The 18,142-nt window shown below is 35.7% G+C and overlaps 2 protein-coding genes across 2 annotated transcripts; both read right to left on the bottom strand.

Moving 5' to 3' along the window:
• Positions 1-313: 313 nt before the first annotated feature.
• On the bottom strand, positions 314-2,234 carry LOC125220920 (gibberellin 20 oxidase 1-D-like). The gene is made up of 2 exons (XM_089068776.1): positions 1,643-2,234; positions 314-1,138 (listed from the first exon to the last, which is right to left on the bottom strand). The coding sequence occupies exons 1-2, from the start codon at positions 2,185-2,187 to the stop codon at positions 541-543; spliced, it is 1,143 nt and encodes a 380-aa protein (XP_088924902.1). The 5' UTR covers positions 2,188-2,234; the 3' UTR covers positions 314-540.
• Positions 2,235-13,381: 11,147 nt separating this feature from the next.
• On the bottom strand, positions 13,382-17,479 carry LOC148930693 (protein HOTHEAD-like). Its single transcript, XM_089068774.1, has 5 exons — positions 17,326-17,479; positions 16,491-17,132; positions 16,056-16,429; positions 14,789-15,270; positions 13,382-14,526 (listed from the first exon to the last, which is right to left on the bottom strand). Exons 1-5 carry the CDS (start codon positions 17,411-17,413, stop codon positions 14,481-14,483), a joined length of 1,632 nt encoding a protein of 543 aa, XP_088924900.1. The 5' UTR covers positions 17,414-17,479; the 3' UTR covers positions 13,382-14,480.
• Positions 17,480-18,142: the final 663 nt, after the last annotated feature.

Below are 18,142 nucleotides of genomic sequence, written 5' to 3'. Positions count from 1 at the left end.
TATTTGTTATTGCAAATTTGAAATATGCGTTATATATAGACCAAATTTCATGATTTTCCATGCAATTAATCCGTAATTTTACCATATAAGGACAATGAGACTTATGAATTATGATTGAAATCCTCTGAAATTACCTTGAACTATAATATCATTAAATCTAACATTGATGTGATATAATACCACCATGAACCATCACATAATCTTAACTCAGTGGTGTAGAATCAATATTTGGTTAACTAAAAGTTCAAATCAATGATTGATTAGAATACAAGCATATTAATTAATTTGTAATTTAGAGTGTGTATATACACAATTGTTAAAAAAAAGTTGAAATATTATTATATAAATGTGTACTGTGATGTACCTTTTGTTTGATGGAGCTACATTGGACACCATTACAACGACTCGATGTAAATCAATATATGGTGACATATGAAATTACAAAATTGCCCCTCTTAACTTATCCCCATTATTCACATTTCCCCAAATCTATTTCAAATCAGTTAATTTAAGAAAAACAAAATACTACTGGTTTGGATTTCAAACATTATGAGTGACACGTCGATCATTGATCCACGTGGAGAATGACGTCATGGTATTCATGTCGGCTCTGTAGTGTTTCTGTGTGAACTCGAGCAAGTCCGACCAGTCGAAATCCGGATACGCCCTAGGAAAGGCGGCGTCCACGAGCTGCGGGGGCGGGCGCACCACCCTGTTCTTGTCGGGGCAGAGGAAGAAGGCGAGTGACTTTCTGCAGCTGGTGCTGTTGACGACCGCACGGTGCAGACAGCTCTTGTAGCGGCCGTTGGATAGGGCCATGAAGGTGTCCCCGATGTTGACCACGAAGGCGTCGACATTGGGGGCGATGGAGCGCCACTGGCCGTCCACGTGGACCTGCAGCCCGCCCACGGAGTCCTGGTGCAGGATGGTCAGTGAGGTCGGGTCGCAGTGCGGCCCCGTGCCTAGTGTCTCGTGGGGCCGCTGGCACGGAGGGTAATAGTTCAGTCTCATTATTGATTCGTTCGCTTCGAAGAATTCTTTGAAGTGACACCTCTCCACTCCTAGGCTCATCCCTAATAATTCCATTATCCCTAGGGAGAGACGACTCATTGCGCTGCAGTATTCTTGGTACACTTTCCTATAACCACCAACGAAAAGGGAGAGACCTCAATTAGTCTATAAACTTTCTTTGTCATCATTTATTTTTTCAGTCGACACGAAAAAATTGGCCCAACACCTTTTTTTTCATTGTTTGTCTTGTACAACCAATAAGAAAAATCAAAATTCTTAATGATAAACTCCGCACTTTTGGTCCAAATACCTCACAACTGAGTTAGTGGAAATCGGAATCCATAACATAAACCCTATAAACCTCATAATTGATATAGGAAACTAGAGTCTATAAGTATAATCCTCACACCACTAGGAAATTGAAGTTGGTGTCGATAAACCCCACACCTTAATTGATTTATATATCACACTCTAATTAGTTATTTTACACCAACTACTACAGGACACTAGAGTCTGTAATAGTTGTAAGGTAAGACCAACGTCCCGATTGGTGAGGGCAGGCCACCAGTTGTCTTACACAGACAACCGGTGTCCGTAGAAAAGAAAAAGAAGTATATATAAATATGCATACCCCAAGTGTGTGAAATCTTGACCAAGAGTGTTGGTGAAGTAGTCCTCGACAATGCGGTCGTCGCCGCTCTTGGCGGAGTACTCGAAGGAGAGCGTCTCCTTCCACGGCAGCTTCGCGGAGAACCTCCCCGTGAAGCTGCTGGCGTAGCCGCAGTGCTCGCCGAGCCTGCGCGCCGCACGCTGCTTGTCGGGCAGCGGCTGGAGGAAGAAGTCGTCCATCTTGCGGTGCGCGGCGTCAACGAGGGCCTCGTCGACGCCGTGGTTGACGACGAGGAAGAAGCCGTGCTTGCGGCAGGCCTCGCCGACGAGGTCGGCGGCGCGGCGGGCGGCGGCGGCGTCGCCGGAGAGGAAGCCGCGGAGGTCGACGAGAGGGACGTGGAGCTCCGGCGGGTCGGCGGTGGGCTTCTCGTCGTCCGGCCAGATGAACTGCGGCGGGATGGCGGTCTGGTGCTGGAGCTGCTTGGCGTCGAAGATGAGCGGCGCCGCCTTCTTGGCGGCGGATTGGGGCGTGGAGGGCTCGCTGGCAATCATGCAGTTGATCGTCATGACTTGAATGAGTGATTGATTGGGGATTAGAAGTGAATGGGGAGAATGGTGAGGAAAAGTTGGAATCTTTATAGGTCTCCCCAACACAGAGCAAGCAGGGAAAATTGGGGTATTTGCAGAGGAGGGCCTGGCTTATTTGCAAAGCGGTACATGAGGTCTTGTTCTTTTGCGAATGTTGACAGATAAGCGCTTCCCCATGGGATTTTGGCGTTTCTGTGTTTGGCGTTTCTTATGGTGGGAAGGGCTAAAAAGTTAAAACCAATAATTACTGTTTTCTATTTTCGAAATTGGCAATTTTGCTATTTATAATAGCCATTTAAATTCTAAAGTTGCCTCTAATTCTGATCCATTCTATAAAATTGGAAGTTAAATATTAATTCAATTGGCTTTGGTTCAAATTGGCAAATTTTAGAAAAGTTTAATAGCCATTTAAATGTTAAAGTTTTCTCAAATTCTAATCCATTTCATAAAATTGGAAGTTAGATATTAAATCAATTGGCTTCAGTTAAAATTGGCAATTTTTGCAAATTTTTAAAAAGTTTAATAGCCATTTAAATTCTAAAGTTCGCTCAAATTCTTATCCATTCAATAAAATTGAAAGTTAGATATTAAATCAATTGGCTTCGGTTAAAATTGGCAAATTTTGCAAATTTTTATAAAGTTTAATAGCCATTTAAATTCTAAAGTTTGCTCAAATTCTTATTCATTCCAAATCTGATCCATTTCAAAAAAATTGGAAGTTAGATATTAAATCAGTTGACTGTAGTTAAAATTGACAATTTTTGTAAATTTTTAAAAAAAGTTTAATAGCCATTTAAATTCTAAAGTTTGCTCAAATTCTTATCCATTCCAAATCTGATCCATTTCAAAAAAATTGGAAGTTAGATATTAAATCAATTGACTGTAGTTAAAATTGGCAATTTTTGTAAATTTTAAAAAAAAAGTTTAATAGCCATTTAAATTTAAAGTTTGCTCAAATTCTTATTCATTCCAACAAATTGGAAGTTAGATATTAAATCAATCGACTTTAGTTAAAATTGGCAATTTTTGCAAATTTTTCAAAAGCTTAATAGCCATTTAAATGATAAAGTTTGGTCAAATTATTATCTATTCCAAAAAATTGGAAGTTAGATATTAAGTGAATTGACTTTAATTAAAATTGGCAATTTTTGCAAATTTTTAAAAAAGTTTAATAGCCATTTAAATGATAAAGTTTGGTCAAATTATTATCCATTCCAAAAAATTGGAAGTTAGAAATTAGCTGAATTGACTTTATTTAAAATTGGCAATTTTTGCAATTTCTTTAAAAAAAGTTTAATAGCCATTTAAATGATAAAGTTTGGTCAAATTGTTATCCATTCCAAAAATTGGAAGTTAAGATATTAAGTGAATTGACAATTTTTGCAAATTTTTTTTAAAAAAGTTTAATAGCCATTTAAATTCTCAAGTTTGGCCAAATTCTTATTCATTTTTTATAAAAAAAATTGAAGTTAGATATTAAATTAATTGACTTTAGTTAAAATTTGCAAATTTTGCAAATTTTTAAAAAGTTAAAATACATTCTAAAGTTTAGTCAAATTTTGTTCCATTCCAAAAAAATTTGAAGTTAGATAAGTGGAGTATTATTTCTTTGATATTTCTTTATTTTTTTCATTTCACGTCTTAAAATATTGTTATTTTTTAACGTCACAAAAGACCTTGATTTATGCATTCATGGTACAATTGAAAAAAATGAAACTTCGTAATTTAATATTCCAATTTCAAAGTTCATGGAACATACTAGAATTTGACCAAACTGCATGATTTAAATGACTGTTATCCTTTGAAAATGACTGATAATGTGATAATGTTGACATTTTTTCGTAATTATTGTATGGTGAGAATTTGACATTTTTCTTAATTGTCTTAGAATTTATGACTATTATCATTTACTAAACTAAATTAACACAATTTTTCTTAAATTACCACGGAACGGGGCAGTAAGTTTTCTTAAAAAATAAAGACTACTTATTAAGTGTATTTATATAATTTTTCATCTGTCATATCATACATAATTTTTTTATATCTGAAATTATGAGATAATTGGAAAAAATTTCGAAATTTTGATATATATTCATTTTAATTTCATTTTTCCAACATTAATTACCATTAACATTTAGAAATTGTGGGGAGTGAAAAATCATTGAAAATCTGAAATTATATACCCAGAGAGTTGACTTGTGTGTATGGAGGCTTTTGGTGATGAATCCTGTATATCCACATGATAGTGTTTGATGTGGCCATGGTTTGTTCCCCAACAAATTGTTACAATAGCCAATTAAAATTTGACATATGTTCTTCATAACTAGACATGCCATATACAAGTGTTCTACCTGATATATATCAATCCTGTCGTGGATATAACAATTTAAGAAAATAGAAGCCATACGTGTTCATAACACGACATACATAGGATTTGCCAATTCCAAATATGGTTGCATCTCTTCATTTTACATTTCTACTATTGTCTATGTTTTACAACAATACTATGAGTAGTAAATTTTGGACTTTGCATTCAGATTAGGATGTTAATGTTGTTTGTTTTACCACTTCGAGTTGTCAAGTTATGAATTTTACTATATAATTTTTAAATAAACGCTAACAATTATACTAGAAAACACATTGGACTAAAATACTGAAATAATCATAGTTAACAATTTTTTGTGCAATTCTCCCCTCTTATAAGGCGGCAAATACCAAAAAAAAAAGGTGGTGAATAATCATTTTACCATAATACTATCAAAGTATTTCCAAGTTAATGGTGACTTTCTTTATTTTATTTGTAGAAGTGCGATGATCATTCCAACCTATATGTGACGGGCCGTGTTAAGACTCTTTTTTCTTGTCCCACATCGACTTCCAATGTATATGTATCCCTTGATTTGTTTTTAAGAAAACATCACTTTTAGTTTCATTCCATGTTGTTAAATCCTTTAATCTTTAGATTCATGCATACATGCTTTCATCAATTCTCACAATTTTACCATCAATTTTACCATTAAAAAACATGCTTTGCCATTTTCTCGAAATGAGCATAGTCCAAGTGGACACCACATGCCACAAACTAAACATAATACAAAAATAAATAAAACCGTATAATAAAACGGAAGCTCTGTTGATTCAAATTAAATCCACTATAAAATACTACTCCATAAAAGTGAGACTATAATTCTAGTAACCTTTTCTACATATTTCACTCACTACACAATCAACGGAAAAAAAAAAACCGTCATGAGACAAATTAAAACTCCTAAGTTGGGACTAATCAAGTATTAAACACGTATCTATCTGTTCTGTTAAGAAGGCCCTCTTGTATAATTTGGTAAGACAATGTAAAACAATATGTATACATAAATGAATAGTATGAGAGATTCAAGACAAAACATTCTATCTTGAATGAGTTAATAAAGATGTTAATTCAATCAAATCAATGTCTCACTTGTTTCCCACCTAACATGTTGTAATGTATATATCGATACTCATGGAAATAGAACCCATTTCTAAATATGAAAATGAAAATAAAAAAGAAAATAAAAGGAAGTATGAAGAAGAAATCATCGATCTTCCAATCTTCCATTAGTTTCTTGGCTTCCACAAACATGCTGACACCTTAACTACTATACTACTTACATTATCTTTTGTAGTTTCATTCAAAATATTACTTCTATATTTTAAAATTATTTATTCTTTATTGTTAATCTTAATTTTATCTTTATATGTATTTTCCGTGCGATTTTTTGATTAATACCTTATTTATTCATTTACTTTTAATTAATTATAAATATAGTTTATGATATCCGACTGTACATTATATGCATTCAAGTTTAATTTGCTAAATTATTTTAAAATTTTATATATAACTAAAAAATATTTCCTTTCTCTATCATATAAAGATGGTAATAGGATTTGGGTGGCGCTCCTGTGCGCAGGTCAAACTTAATCCATAATTAGATTAATTTGAGTCATTTGAGACTTGGTTTAGAATAACTTTTAGTAAAGTTATTGAATTCGTTGGCCAACGTAATAGTAATACAGATTGTACCACATCGAATTCATTAATTTTATACTACTTGATTTTATAATAGTGAGTGGACAAATGCAATTTTATTGTAATAATGTTTTGGTACAATATATTCTTTTTCTGGTAAGAAATACTAGAAGAAAGAAAAAATAAATGTCATCATTACTAATAGCATTAAGTCGTTGTTAAGCAAACAAAAAATAATTTATAGTTGAAAATGAAAGTGGTGCTTCGTGATTTTGATGTGCTAAATCACAAAGTCAACCCCAATAGTGTTTATTGATTAAGTACTCCAACACCAAATTGAATCTACTTTTCAGAAGAAAAATCTTGAATAAGCACATCTTAAAAGTGGCCAATCATTTTTTTTGATTGATTAATCTCCAATGCCAAGACGCCACATTGTCTACTTAATTGCTCACAAGAAAATATAAAATAGTACCATAGTTTTTCTAATTATTTATTATACACCCTTAAGCGCACTTGAAACTTTCTACTATAAGATATTCTTTTTCTTTTGACTAAGACTAAATGCTTACGAGAATTAAACAGTTATAATTAAACTTATAATTGGTTTAGAAACATAGCGCTGACTCGAGAAAATCAATTATATTATGTTAACTTTTCCAACAATCACTTATATTACAAGAAATATAGTTATTTGGAGCACAATTAACTTTTATTCATAAAAAAAATACTTTTATTATAAAAACAACAACTTTTTGAAGCTCACCGTGAGTGAAATCTCACACAAGTTTGTGTGTTATTTATATGATTGTATGACTTGTTTGTGTATACATAAAAGGGTTTGTGTTAAAATGATAACCCTTCTTAAAGTGACACTGTGACACCACTTATACAGTAATATTATAAACGCTATACAACAATATTCAATACGCTAGACAGCAATTTATAGATTACTGTATAGCGTGTTGGATATTGCTGGACAAGAAAAATTGTTGTATAAAGAGCAACAAATTGCTGGCCGAGTTTTTCAACTTTTTTTTTTGCCATGTGGCAGCTTATTATTCGTCCACGTGTAGAAATGATTGGCTAGGAATGGTGGTATGGTGTTATTTTAAGGGATAGTGACACCCTAACATGTCCCTACATCAAAGTATATAAATATTGGAGAGATTAAATAATTGTTTTTATACTCGCATCTTAAAATTGGTTTTTGGAATGACTAATGTGAAAATGTTCTGATGATAATTTTCATTCAAAATAAGAACGAAGAATCATGTTAAGCTCTTTGATCATGAAGATTTATGATGGATGCATTTCCCTATGAATGCAGTACTATAATTCGAATATATAGGGGCAACAATTTTATTTAGTTTTTTTCAAGTGTGAATATATGCAATTGGCTTTATGCATTTTGTGTTTTCACTAGGATTGACAATTTTTGATCCGACATGAATCCGCATGAATTTAACTCGACACGAACACGCACATTTAGGATTTGGGTCCTTAGGGCATCCACAATGGGGCGCCCTAAGCCCCGCCCTATGCACCGCCACATCAGCATTTTATCCTCCGCCCCTTCCACCTGTAGTGGGGCGGACTATAGCCCGCCCTAAGCGACGCCCTAAGCATTTTACTTCTATTTTATATTTATATTTTTATGTTTGCAATTGTAAATAAAAATAAACAAATAAAAACAACACAATTAAAGGGAAATTCTAAATTTACTTAATTAAAAAAAAGTTACAAAATAAGAAATAAAAAAAAGCAAATACAAAAAAAGGAGGCTAGTCTAGAGTAGTCCCAACTTGCGGCTGAGGCCATCGATCATCCGTTGGATGCCTTCGATTTGAGCCGGGTTGGTCGCCTGCATGAGGGCGGTGTGCGTGTCCAACAACGTCCTGTAGTCGGAGGAGGCCGCTAAATCCGAGTAGGCATGGGCCGCAATCGAAGTCGTGGACGGCGTCGAACTCGGGGTCGGCGACGGGGCCTGGTCAGGCGGCGCGGCGGAGGAGGATGTGGCCATGCCCTTTCCCTTGGCAGCCTTGACGCCAGGGGGACGCCGGGAAGACATCGATGTGCCGAAACTCTCATCCTCGAACACCGGATTGTTGAGGTCCATTGGAGACGCGCCGCTATCGCTACTTGTATAATCAGTGAAGGTGCGCTTCGACGCCCTCCTCCTCGCCGCCGTCAATAGGGGAATCACACCACCAACAAACTTCTGCTTGTCCCTCAAGAGCGCCCAGGACTGGTAGTACTTGAAATCGCCGTACAATTAAATGTACGACTGCATCGCTTTGTCCCGCACATCCGCGAGACTCTCGCCACTGCCCTACTCCCTCTCGCACTTCTCGTACTCCCCCGCGAACAAACTTACCTGCTTCTTTATTTGATCCCATTGCTTGTGGAGCTGCTCCCTGTGGCGCTTGTAGGCGTACGCCGGCTTGGCCGCGTTGTATTTCTCGGCGATGCGCTCCCAATACGCAGTCACCTTCTGGGTGTTGGCGTACACCGGATCCTCCGAAACATCAATCCAACATCTCGTCAAGACGATGGATTCGGTGTCGGAGTAGTTCGTCCTTCCCAAGGCGAACACTTCACACACCTCCGTTGAAGGCAACTTCTGGGCTCGTGCCTTGGTCCGCTTCTTCTTGGTGGCGGACCCAGACGCGGCAGCGGCGGAGGGGCGGTGGGGAGAAGGCTCCATGTCAGACAGCCCGTACGAGTCGGTGCTGAAGTCGGGATCGTACTCGGTGTTGGTGTCGAATGACCGGTATTCGTCGGGTTCTGTACCCGACCATCGTGCACCACCGAACATCGGACTATTCGGATTTGGGTAATCTCCGGAATCCATTTTGCTTGAAATGTAGAAAATGTAGTATGAATTTGAGAGTGAAGAGAGTGAAAAATGAAGTGAAAATGAGAGGTATATATAGGTTTTGAAAATTTAATAAAATTAAAAAAAAAAACGGAAAAGCGTCGCATCGTCCGCGTCGTCCACAGTGGCGGACGATGCGACGGACGATGGGGTATCCTCCGCGCATCTTCCGCGGACGATGGTAACCCATCGTCCGCGATGCTGCAGTGGCGGACGATGCGACGGATAATGCATCGTCCGTCGCATCGTCCGCACCATTGCGGATGCCCTTATAGGGTCGACCTAATAAGAACCCAAATATTTTGGGTTGGGTTAGTCGAATTTGGGTCGGGTTGGGTTATTAATTAATATAATGTATTAAATTTTAATTTTAATATATTATTAATTAAAAATTATTATAATTTTAATTTTATTAATAAAAATATGATTAATACTATTATTAATTATTTTTTTTGATAAAAAAATATTACTGCATATTTATATTTTATTAAAAAATAATAATTTAAATTATTTTAACTTTATTAGTTAGATTTAATTTTAATATACTTTAATTTTGTTATTTGGATTTAAGAAATATTTGAATTAATTATTTTAATTTTGTAATATCTTATTTTATCGTGTAATATCAAATTTTAATTATATAAAATCATATGTCGGTTGTTATCGTATAGGGTTTATATTGTTTAGTAACTTACTATCATTAAAAGATGACCGATATTTTTTTGGATGACACGAAATCCGCACGAATGCGACACGAATCTGTTTGGGTTGAATCCGATAAGAACACGAGATTTCGGGTTGGGTTGGGACCCGATAAGGTTGGGCATATATTAATTTGACCCGATAGCGACCCAATTCGCACGATTTTCCAGCCCTAGTTTTCACGATATATCAATTTTTACATTAACTTGCCTATATATTACGTTTCTTTTGAGGCATCCAAAGGATAAAATTCTTTAATGTAATTTTTCACCCACCCACCATGTCCCTACAAATTACATGGAGTAGAAGATTACAACCATGTCAGTTATGTATTGGTAAACAAAAACAATCATATATCCTAAATGAAAACATTTCCAACAATAGTGTGTATACATATACTATATCATATAAATGTTTTGGTATATAATTTGTAAGCATCACTTTCATTCAGTCCACATTAGTATTCCATCATGTTTAACATTTTTGCGATGGCAAATAACAAAGAAATTAAATAAATGCAAGGAAAAAATCTTGAAAGAAAGAACAAGATGAGGTGGGGGAGAGGGGGAGGCAACTAACATGGTGGTGGAATGGCACCAATTTCATGCAGACAAAAAGTGGGGCAATTTAGTTTTATTTTTCTCAAACAAGAAATCAGTTGGAAGTGATAGACCCAACAAGATTGGACCTTAACACAAACCAATGTACTCAACAAATCCCAAAATATATCTATTTCCAATCTAATGTAATGAACCCACTAAACTACAACTACAATTATATATAGGTCGTTATCCACTACATATAAATATTGTTCACTTTTATGGATCTTTGCTCTCTCTTGTTTTAAACCTAATATTATTTTGGTGGGACTTATCATCTTCTTACATTGGGGAACAAACACTATCTCTTTCGATCTTCGATGATTTTGGACTTTTTTGTTTGGAGAAATGGCTTCAATCGACAAGTAGATAGCATCACCTACTTAATTTTGATTATTTAAGCAAAAACCAAATGAATTTAATGAGGTAAATACCTTCTACTTTGCAAAGTGTTTAATTAGTTTTCAACATTTATATTTAGAAAACAAATAAGTTCATCTCATCATGGAAGTGATAATGTTGAGAATTTTTTGAGCAAGGATTACATTGTTACATGTATGATACTCAATCTAGTCGGAATAATTGCATTACTTATCTTCAATCTCAAATCAGTATTGATACGCTCAGTCCAAGTGATAGTAGTGACATTTCAAGGTGCGTTCTTGGTAAACGTAGAACAAATAGTATAGGCAGGGTTCTACTGTACTAACCCACACTAATAACAGTGGGAGCAAACACATAGTTTGGTATGATCTCACATTTGAATCTCGTCAGCGTCTATATAAAACTCGCATATGCTGCGAATTTTCTCTCTTTTAAGAATATAGGTTCTTGAATTTTAATTTAGTAATATATGGTGATATTGTGCCATAAAATATATTAAAGGAACAAATTATTACTCCAACATATCTTATCAGAATTATGGTGGTGTCACATTGAAATATGTATTTGACTTTTTTATTCTTTTTCTCACGTTTAAATTTCAGTTTTTTATTCTTTGATGGAGTTTTTTTAGATAAAATGATGAAATGGTGCACGGTGCTTTAGGATCTATTTCAAAAAAAGTGATTTAACAATGTTTAAATAACTAGTTACTTTATGTAAATTTAAATTTTTGTTATATACTGTATATATCACTCTTGATAGTTAGCCGGCCCTTTATAATTTATCCATATCAACCGAAAGATATTAGGGCCGACCCCACAGCTATTGGGCCCATTACCCAAAAGACATAAGGGTCCAGTCCAAATATAAGGTAGTCCTAAGCCCATATAGATTAATTTTAAAATACTAATTATTTATTTTATTCATAAAATATCACAATTTAAAAATATATGAAATTGGAGATTAATATAAAATGAATTATGAATTAAAAAATAAATAGTGGTACTATGAATAGTTAAGATAGGGATGTAATCAATTGCTAACTAATTATCAATCCCAAATTGAGACAAATTTTCAGTCATTAGATTAGAAGATCTTGTGGTTAATATGATGCCAAGTGTAATATATTTTAAATTTAAATAATTATTAACTAAATTATAAGGGTATTAATGTCAAATCCTATATGTAGTAATTATAACTAACTACTTTATCTCTCCTCAAAATCATCTCAAATCTTTAAATTTACGTAACTCTCTCAATTTAAATTATTTTTTCGCAAAAAATATATCAAATTAAAGATAATTTAATAAGGATTCCAACGAGATCTCAATTGCATATGTTCCGACGATGTTCGGGTGATGAAATTTGATAAATTATATTTCAATTTTCGTACATGTTGATAAGCAGCTATTTTCAACAAATGCAACAAAAAATCTCAATAAATTGTAGGCAAAATCTCAATATTATGCATGTCCAATCTCAATAAAAATGTGTTGATATTCTAATGTCATATTGTTGATATTTGTAATACACAATGTTGATATAAAAAAACACTCACGAAAATTATCATATGATAACATAATGACGATATTACCCTTTTGTTGATATTTTGTCTACTATTTATTGAGATTTTGTGAGCTTTAATCTCATCCACTCATTTTAAAATCCAAGGGTGGAGATTTAGTCTTGATTTTGGATTAGGGTGCTAAAAGCATTAGAATAGGATCCAGTTAAGATATGTTGAAGTATGGTTTGTGGTTTAGTTATTGTTGTTTATAATAAGGTCTGAAAATTGACGTGACACGTGAATACATATAAATAACTAAGATATGTAATGTAATTTGCGACGCTAATTAGGCAGTAGGGGCCTCATTAGTCGGTCCAGTTAGATGGGAGCAGTCGAATATTGGTTTATTTTGAACTTGTGGATGACCTAATCCATTAAGCCGAACACTGTCGACACGTACTTTAACACAAGATAGCGGCCAGGTCCGAGCAGCATGGATGTAAACCAAAATGAGGACATTTGGTGGTTGGTGCAACAGAGGAGACATGAATGACCAGAGTTGCATCTGATGTTGGATCCATTCATTCCCAATTCTATTTCAAAGTGGAGAGAGATGCTCATACATGTACACAAAGCCCATAACAATCACATCAAACATAATCATGCTAATACATATCATCACCACTAATACAGACATACTCATCAACCTAAAAGAAGCAAACATACAAAAAAACAAAACATCAAAGGTCAACTATACTGTTTTTCAACACACTGACACAAAACTTTGAAAGAATAATACATCATCAAGTTTTTTTTTTTACCTAAATAATACTCATATTATTTCGTAAATTTCAAACTATTTTTTGATTTGGGGGTGCGACACGAAGGAGTCGTCGATGTCATGTTGTCATCAAGTACTCTTATCGCACGATTGTTATCCTAATTATCGAGCACTTATTACCGGATAAGCTGTTGATTTATGAAGCATATCATGAGAAAACATTTAATTGGTCTAAAATAGAGGGCCAATTTATAAAATTATATATTAAATATTCTAATTATTTCAAATCTAAAAAACATTTACAATAATCAATTAATACTACTAACAATTAATATTATTGTATTTTAATTATTTTACTATAAATTGGATGAAAACCAAAAACAAAAATAGGCCATGTTCATTATAGAGGGCCCAACCCACCATCTAATTACATTTGGCCCATGTAATAAATAAGACCTAAAGCCCAGATACAGCCTATTTACCTTTCATTCTCACATTTGTCTGTATTTTTCTCACTTGAAATTTAACATTTTTCAGTAGCTGTTACAATGCCTATGAACTGTTCGAGAGATTTCCACATTAGTTTTAGGCATAATTCACATTCACACAATTGCAAAACAGCAATGGATTGAAATCACTAGGAGGAATACGAATCAACGGATACATGTCAATGAATAATATCAGTTCGAATAACTGTGCATCTTCGTGCTAGTTTTGCTTCCACCTTCATGCAATAGATTCACGAATTAATCCATAAACTGTACCTTTTTTTCTCTATGAGAAATTAACCATTGTAAATTTGTATATCGTCAATCATGCTAAGCAAAACCAGTCGTAGGGCAACTCTCCTTTGGCATGCTACTGCAACCCGAAGCCGTATGCCAAGAAAGTGCAGCCCTATAACCGGTTTGCTTAATGGACATCCATTGCCTCATCGAACCTCTTCTTCCGTTTCTACATCTGGCTTGCTGAACACTACTGATGTTAGCTGTGGTTTATATATGCTTTAGCAGATGGATAAACAACATATGATCTTCGTCTCCCTTTCACCAAAGCCATATTCCTCCGTCTTCGTCTGTGGAGAAAAGCATTGGAAAGGAGATGCTGCCTAAAAGATGATATGGCCTATTTTCAGAATCATGGATCAGCATATCCTTCCAGATATTCCTTCTACACTTTATTTCCAATTTTATTGTGATTTGTATGTGAAAGGTTGTTAGATTAGCTTAACATAGAGAAGAAACATACTAAAACATAGAGAAAAACAGCTTCATTTTCCTATCAAATTATTCCTTATTTAGTGTATTAGCTAGTACATAAAAATGGAAAAACCTTGAAGATTTGTTAACATAATAATCATTCATTCTCTATATATGGGGAAACTAGATATTTCCATGCCTTTTGTGATCAGACAACTATGTGGCTGTTTCCCTCTCTTTGAGGATTCTCTGTCCCATATACCTGCATTACAAGATTAAGAATATCGTATTATACCAAAATGACGTTCAGTGAAACATTATCGTATTATACTAAATTAAATAATTTCATTTGTTGTATTTAACAAATGAAATTATATAATTTAGTGCAAGCGACGTCACTGCTTATAAATATGACATCATTTTGGTTGACGTTGTGATTTATAGTTAGATTTAAAAGTTGATACACAAAATTAGAATTTAGTGAAAGTTTAAAAATTTACAGGCGAATTATCCGCGATAATTACCTGCCAAGCATCATGACTGTGGCCTGAGGGTTAGTGCCGGGTGTGTAGTAAAAGGTCGAGCCATCAATGACGCGCAGTGCATCCACACCAAGCACCCGGTAGTCACGATCAACGACCCGATCCACTTGGCAACCTCCGTGATAATGCCATATTGTCATCACTGTGTCTTTACAATACTGTTCCATGTTATGAACTGATGACTTGTGCTTTTTCCTGAGGTTAATGCTAGTCGACAACGTGTAGTTGAGCAAGGACTCTACTGTGCTGTTGGGGTACCGGAATCTTAAGATCGCCGGTGACTCAACAACTTTCTTGAGGAGATTCATGCCTTTGACGCACTTGCTTAAGTCCCTTGAGTCATTGAAGTAGTTGAATGTCACACTCGGGTTGTCGTTGGGATCTCGACTTTGAATCTCCAAATACCCTACTGAGAAGGGTCCGGCCACCTTTCCCCCGACCACTAAGCGCTCCTGGCCCGAGGTCTGCGTTTGTTTCAGTTTCGTATTATATTTTTTAGTAAAGGTCAATTTTGGTCCTAAGCATATGACCATAATACGAATTTGGTTCAAAACATTCACTTTTTTCAAAAACAGACCCATAACAAATGAAATCTTTGTCGGAGTGTTCCTTTTTTTACGGTTCCATCAAAAAATTAACGGTCATGCCACTGCGCAATTAGCATTGACCGTTAGTTTTTGTACGAAACCGTTAAAAAGGACTACTTCGGCGACATTTTCATTTGTTATGGACATGTCTTTCAAAAAGTAAATGTCTTTGACCAAATTCGTATTTTAGTCATATTTTTAGGATCTAAATTGACCTTTACTCTTTATTTCAGTTTTGTGTCGAAATACTAATAAATGGAGAAATGTCATGCTACATACTCCATCCGTCCCAGAATAGGAGTCCTATTTAGTTATGGCATGAGTTTTAAGAAATGTAAAGAAAAGTAGGTTGAATAAGGTAGTGGAATATATGTCGCACTTATATATATATTGGTTTTATAATAAACTGTGAGTGGAATAAGTTGGTGGAATGTGGTGGGGTCTACTTATCATTTATGATAAAAGTGAAATATGACTCTTATTGCAAAATGGACTGAAATGACAAAATATGACTCTTATTGTGGGACGAAAGGAATATCATACATGGGCCTCATTTATAACTTATAAGCATTGATCTCAATTTTCGAGTTCTGGATTTACTAATTAAAATATGTAGCATGACATTTTTGGTATGAAATGACCGGTAAGAAGAGATGACTCACTTTATTTGCAGGAGTTGTGAGACGATTTAAGAGGTCAAATTGGGTGTTGAGTGCTTCAATGTAGAAATCAAATTGAGTTATGCCAACAACTTGAACGAGGGAAGGTTCCACGGTCAGTCTAGAAGGTATGAATATGCCATTCAATGGATTGTCGGACATGCCCTGGCCCACCATTGGCTGGTCAAGCACTACTTGTATTCCTTGGGCCTTGAGTTTATGGGCCGGCCCAATACCGCTGAGCATTAGAAGCTGTGGGCTGCCCAATGCACCAGCTGATAAAATGATCTCATTTTTGGGCCCATTTTTTAAGTATGCCATGTGTTTGTTGCCTTTTGAGTCCATGAACATAGCCCCATATGCCTTGCTTTTATTACCTGCATATATTTACATGAGCACTTGGCATTTCTGGTTTTATGCCGTGTTAAAAATAATTACCTGTGGTGGTGAAGAGGATGTGGTGCACAGTTGCATGCATAAACACAGTAATGTTTTTTGGATTAGCAAACTCCAACAAATCAGCAGAAGTATGTCTAATCCCGTCGCCATCGAAGATCGTGGCCCCGGTTTTGGTCCCGTAAAGATGCTCCAATGTGAATCCATTATCCGGCCGCACGCCTGCGTCCACCAGGCCCTGCCTCACCGCGGCCTGCCACGGACGCAGCCGCGGCCGGAACGCGACCTTCCTTTCCACCCACTCGTAGGACGCCCGCACGAGCCCCGCCTCCCACCCGGCCCGGGCCACGTAGGCGCGGCTGCCGCGCGTGTAGAAGCCGGCGTTGACGGCGGAGCCGCCGCCGAGCACGCGGGCACGGTGGTTGAGGACGCCGTCCGTGGAGACGAAGAGCTGCGCGGCGGAGGAAGGGGAGGAGTCGGTGAGGGAGTTGAAGTAGCCGGTGGCGTGGACAACGTTGGGGTTGTCGTACGGGAGGCCGCCCCGCTCCAGGAGGAGGACGGTTGAGGAGGCGGAGAGCGTCGCGGCCAGTGGGCAGCCGGCGGTTCCGCCGCCGATGATTATGTAGTCGTAGTGGCTGACCCGTGGCGCTGATGTGGCATTTTTGGCGAAGGAAGTGTATGGAGCTGGTGTGCAACCGAAATATTAGAAATTGGTCACTCACCCTTGGGACTTATAAAGAAAATTATAAAGAAAATTTTATAGTTTTAACAAGAAATGTCAAAATTTCTTAATTGTCTAATCTAATCAATTTGGAGAAAAATGAAGTTATAAAAAAAAGGATTCATTTAATCAATAAATTATAAAGAGAGATGGCACCTTTCTCTGCAGAGGAAGAAACGAACAAGAAGAAAATCCCAAAGCAAAATGCAACAATATTGGGGATAGATTTTCCAGAAGTAGCCATATTTTCAGAAACAAAAAAAGATGTATCAATGAAGATATGAAAATGAGTTGATCTCTATAGTATATATAATTTGATAAGTTAGTAGAACATTTAATTTGTCATATCACAACAGCAAATATAGGTAATATAGGATATAGTGTGGCTGTGTGACCACCTGCATGTATGAACTTAAATAGCTAGAGAGGATCACTTAAAATCTCTCATGAATTATAAACAAATTGAACATGTTTAATTCATAGCATAACCTAGGAGTACTACTCCTATTATTTAAGGACGAGGGCAAAGTAAAACCATTAGTTGAATATATAGCAAAATTAGCGTGTAACTCGTAGAAATTTGATGAAAAAAATACTTTATTATCTAAACATATGATAGGATAGGACTTATATAAATTATTGTTAATTAATTTAATTTTGACCAAATTAAAGTAGTGTGGGGCGGTTCAACTTATATTAATTTCAACAACTAATTTTTGACTGAGAGTAGAAATACTTTTATATAATTAGTACTCCTATTTATTTAATTTCAATTTGGAATTAAAGAATTTAGAAAAATAAGAAGGAAAAAATATAGTCCCTGTGCTATAAAATTGCCTCCTCAATTAATTATTTCGGCGCCTCTTTATTTCTTTATTGGGATATAGAGATACTCATATATAGGACCACAGTATAACTTATAGAACAAGTGAAAATTAATTATGTTTTGAATATATAGCAAAATGGAAAATTT

This window comes from Salvia hispanica, chromosome 3 (genome assembly GCF_029641045.1).
Source record: "Salvia hispanica isolate PSC_SH4W2 chromosome 3, Shi_PSC_v1, whole genome shotgun sequence".
Classification (NCBI taxonomy): domain Eukaryota; kingdom Viridiplantae; phylum Streptophyta; class Magnoliopsida; order Lamiales; family Lamiaceae; genus Salvia; species Salvia hispanica.
This window is presented reverse-complemented; position numbering and strand designations above follow the sequence as displayed.

What these genes read in the sequence shown, in the direction of transcription:
- LOC125220920 (XM_089068776.1), bottom strand. Translation starts at nt 2,187, where the DNA reads ATGACGATCAACTGCATGATTGCCAGCGAGCCCTCCACGCCCCAATCC. An exon ending in CAAGATTTCACACACTTGGG is followed by an intron (nt 1,139 to 1,642) that starts GTATGCATATTT and finishes TGGTGGTTATAG; the next exon opens with GAAAGTGTACCAAGAATACT.
- LOC148930693 (XM_089068774.1), bottom strand. Translation starts at nt 17,413, where the DNA reads ATGGCTACTTCTGGAAAATCTATCCCCAATATTGTTGCATTTTGCTTT. An exon ending in TTCTTCCTCTGCAGAGAAAG is followed by an intron (nt 17,133 to 17,325) that starts GTGCCATCTCTC and finishes GTTGCACACCAG; the next exon opens with CTCCATACACTTCCTTCGCC. An exon ending in CATCCTCTTCACCACCACAG is followed by an intron (nt 16,430 to 16,490) that starts GTAATTATTTTT and finishes AAATATATGCAG; the next exon opens with GTAATAAAAGCAAGGCATAT.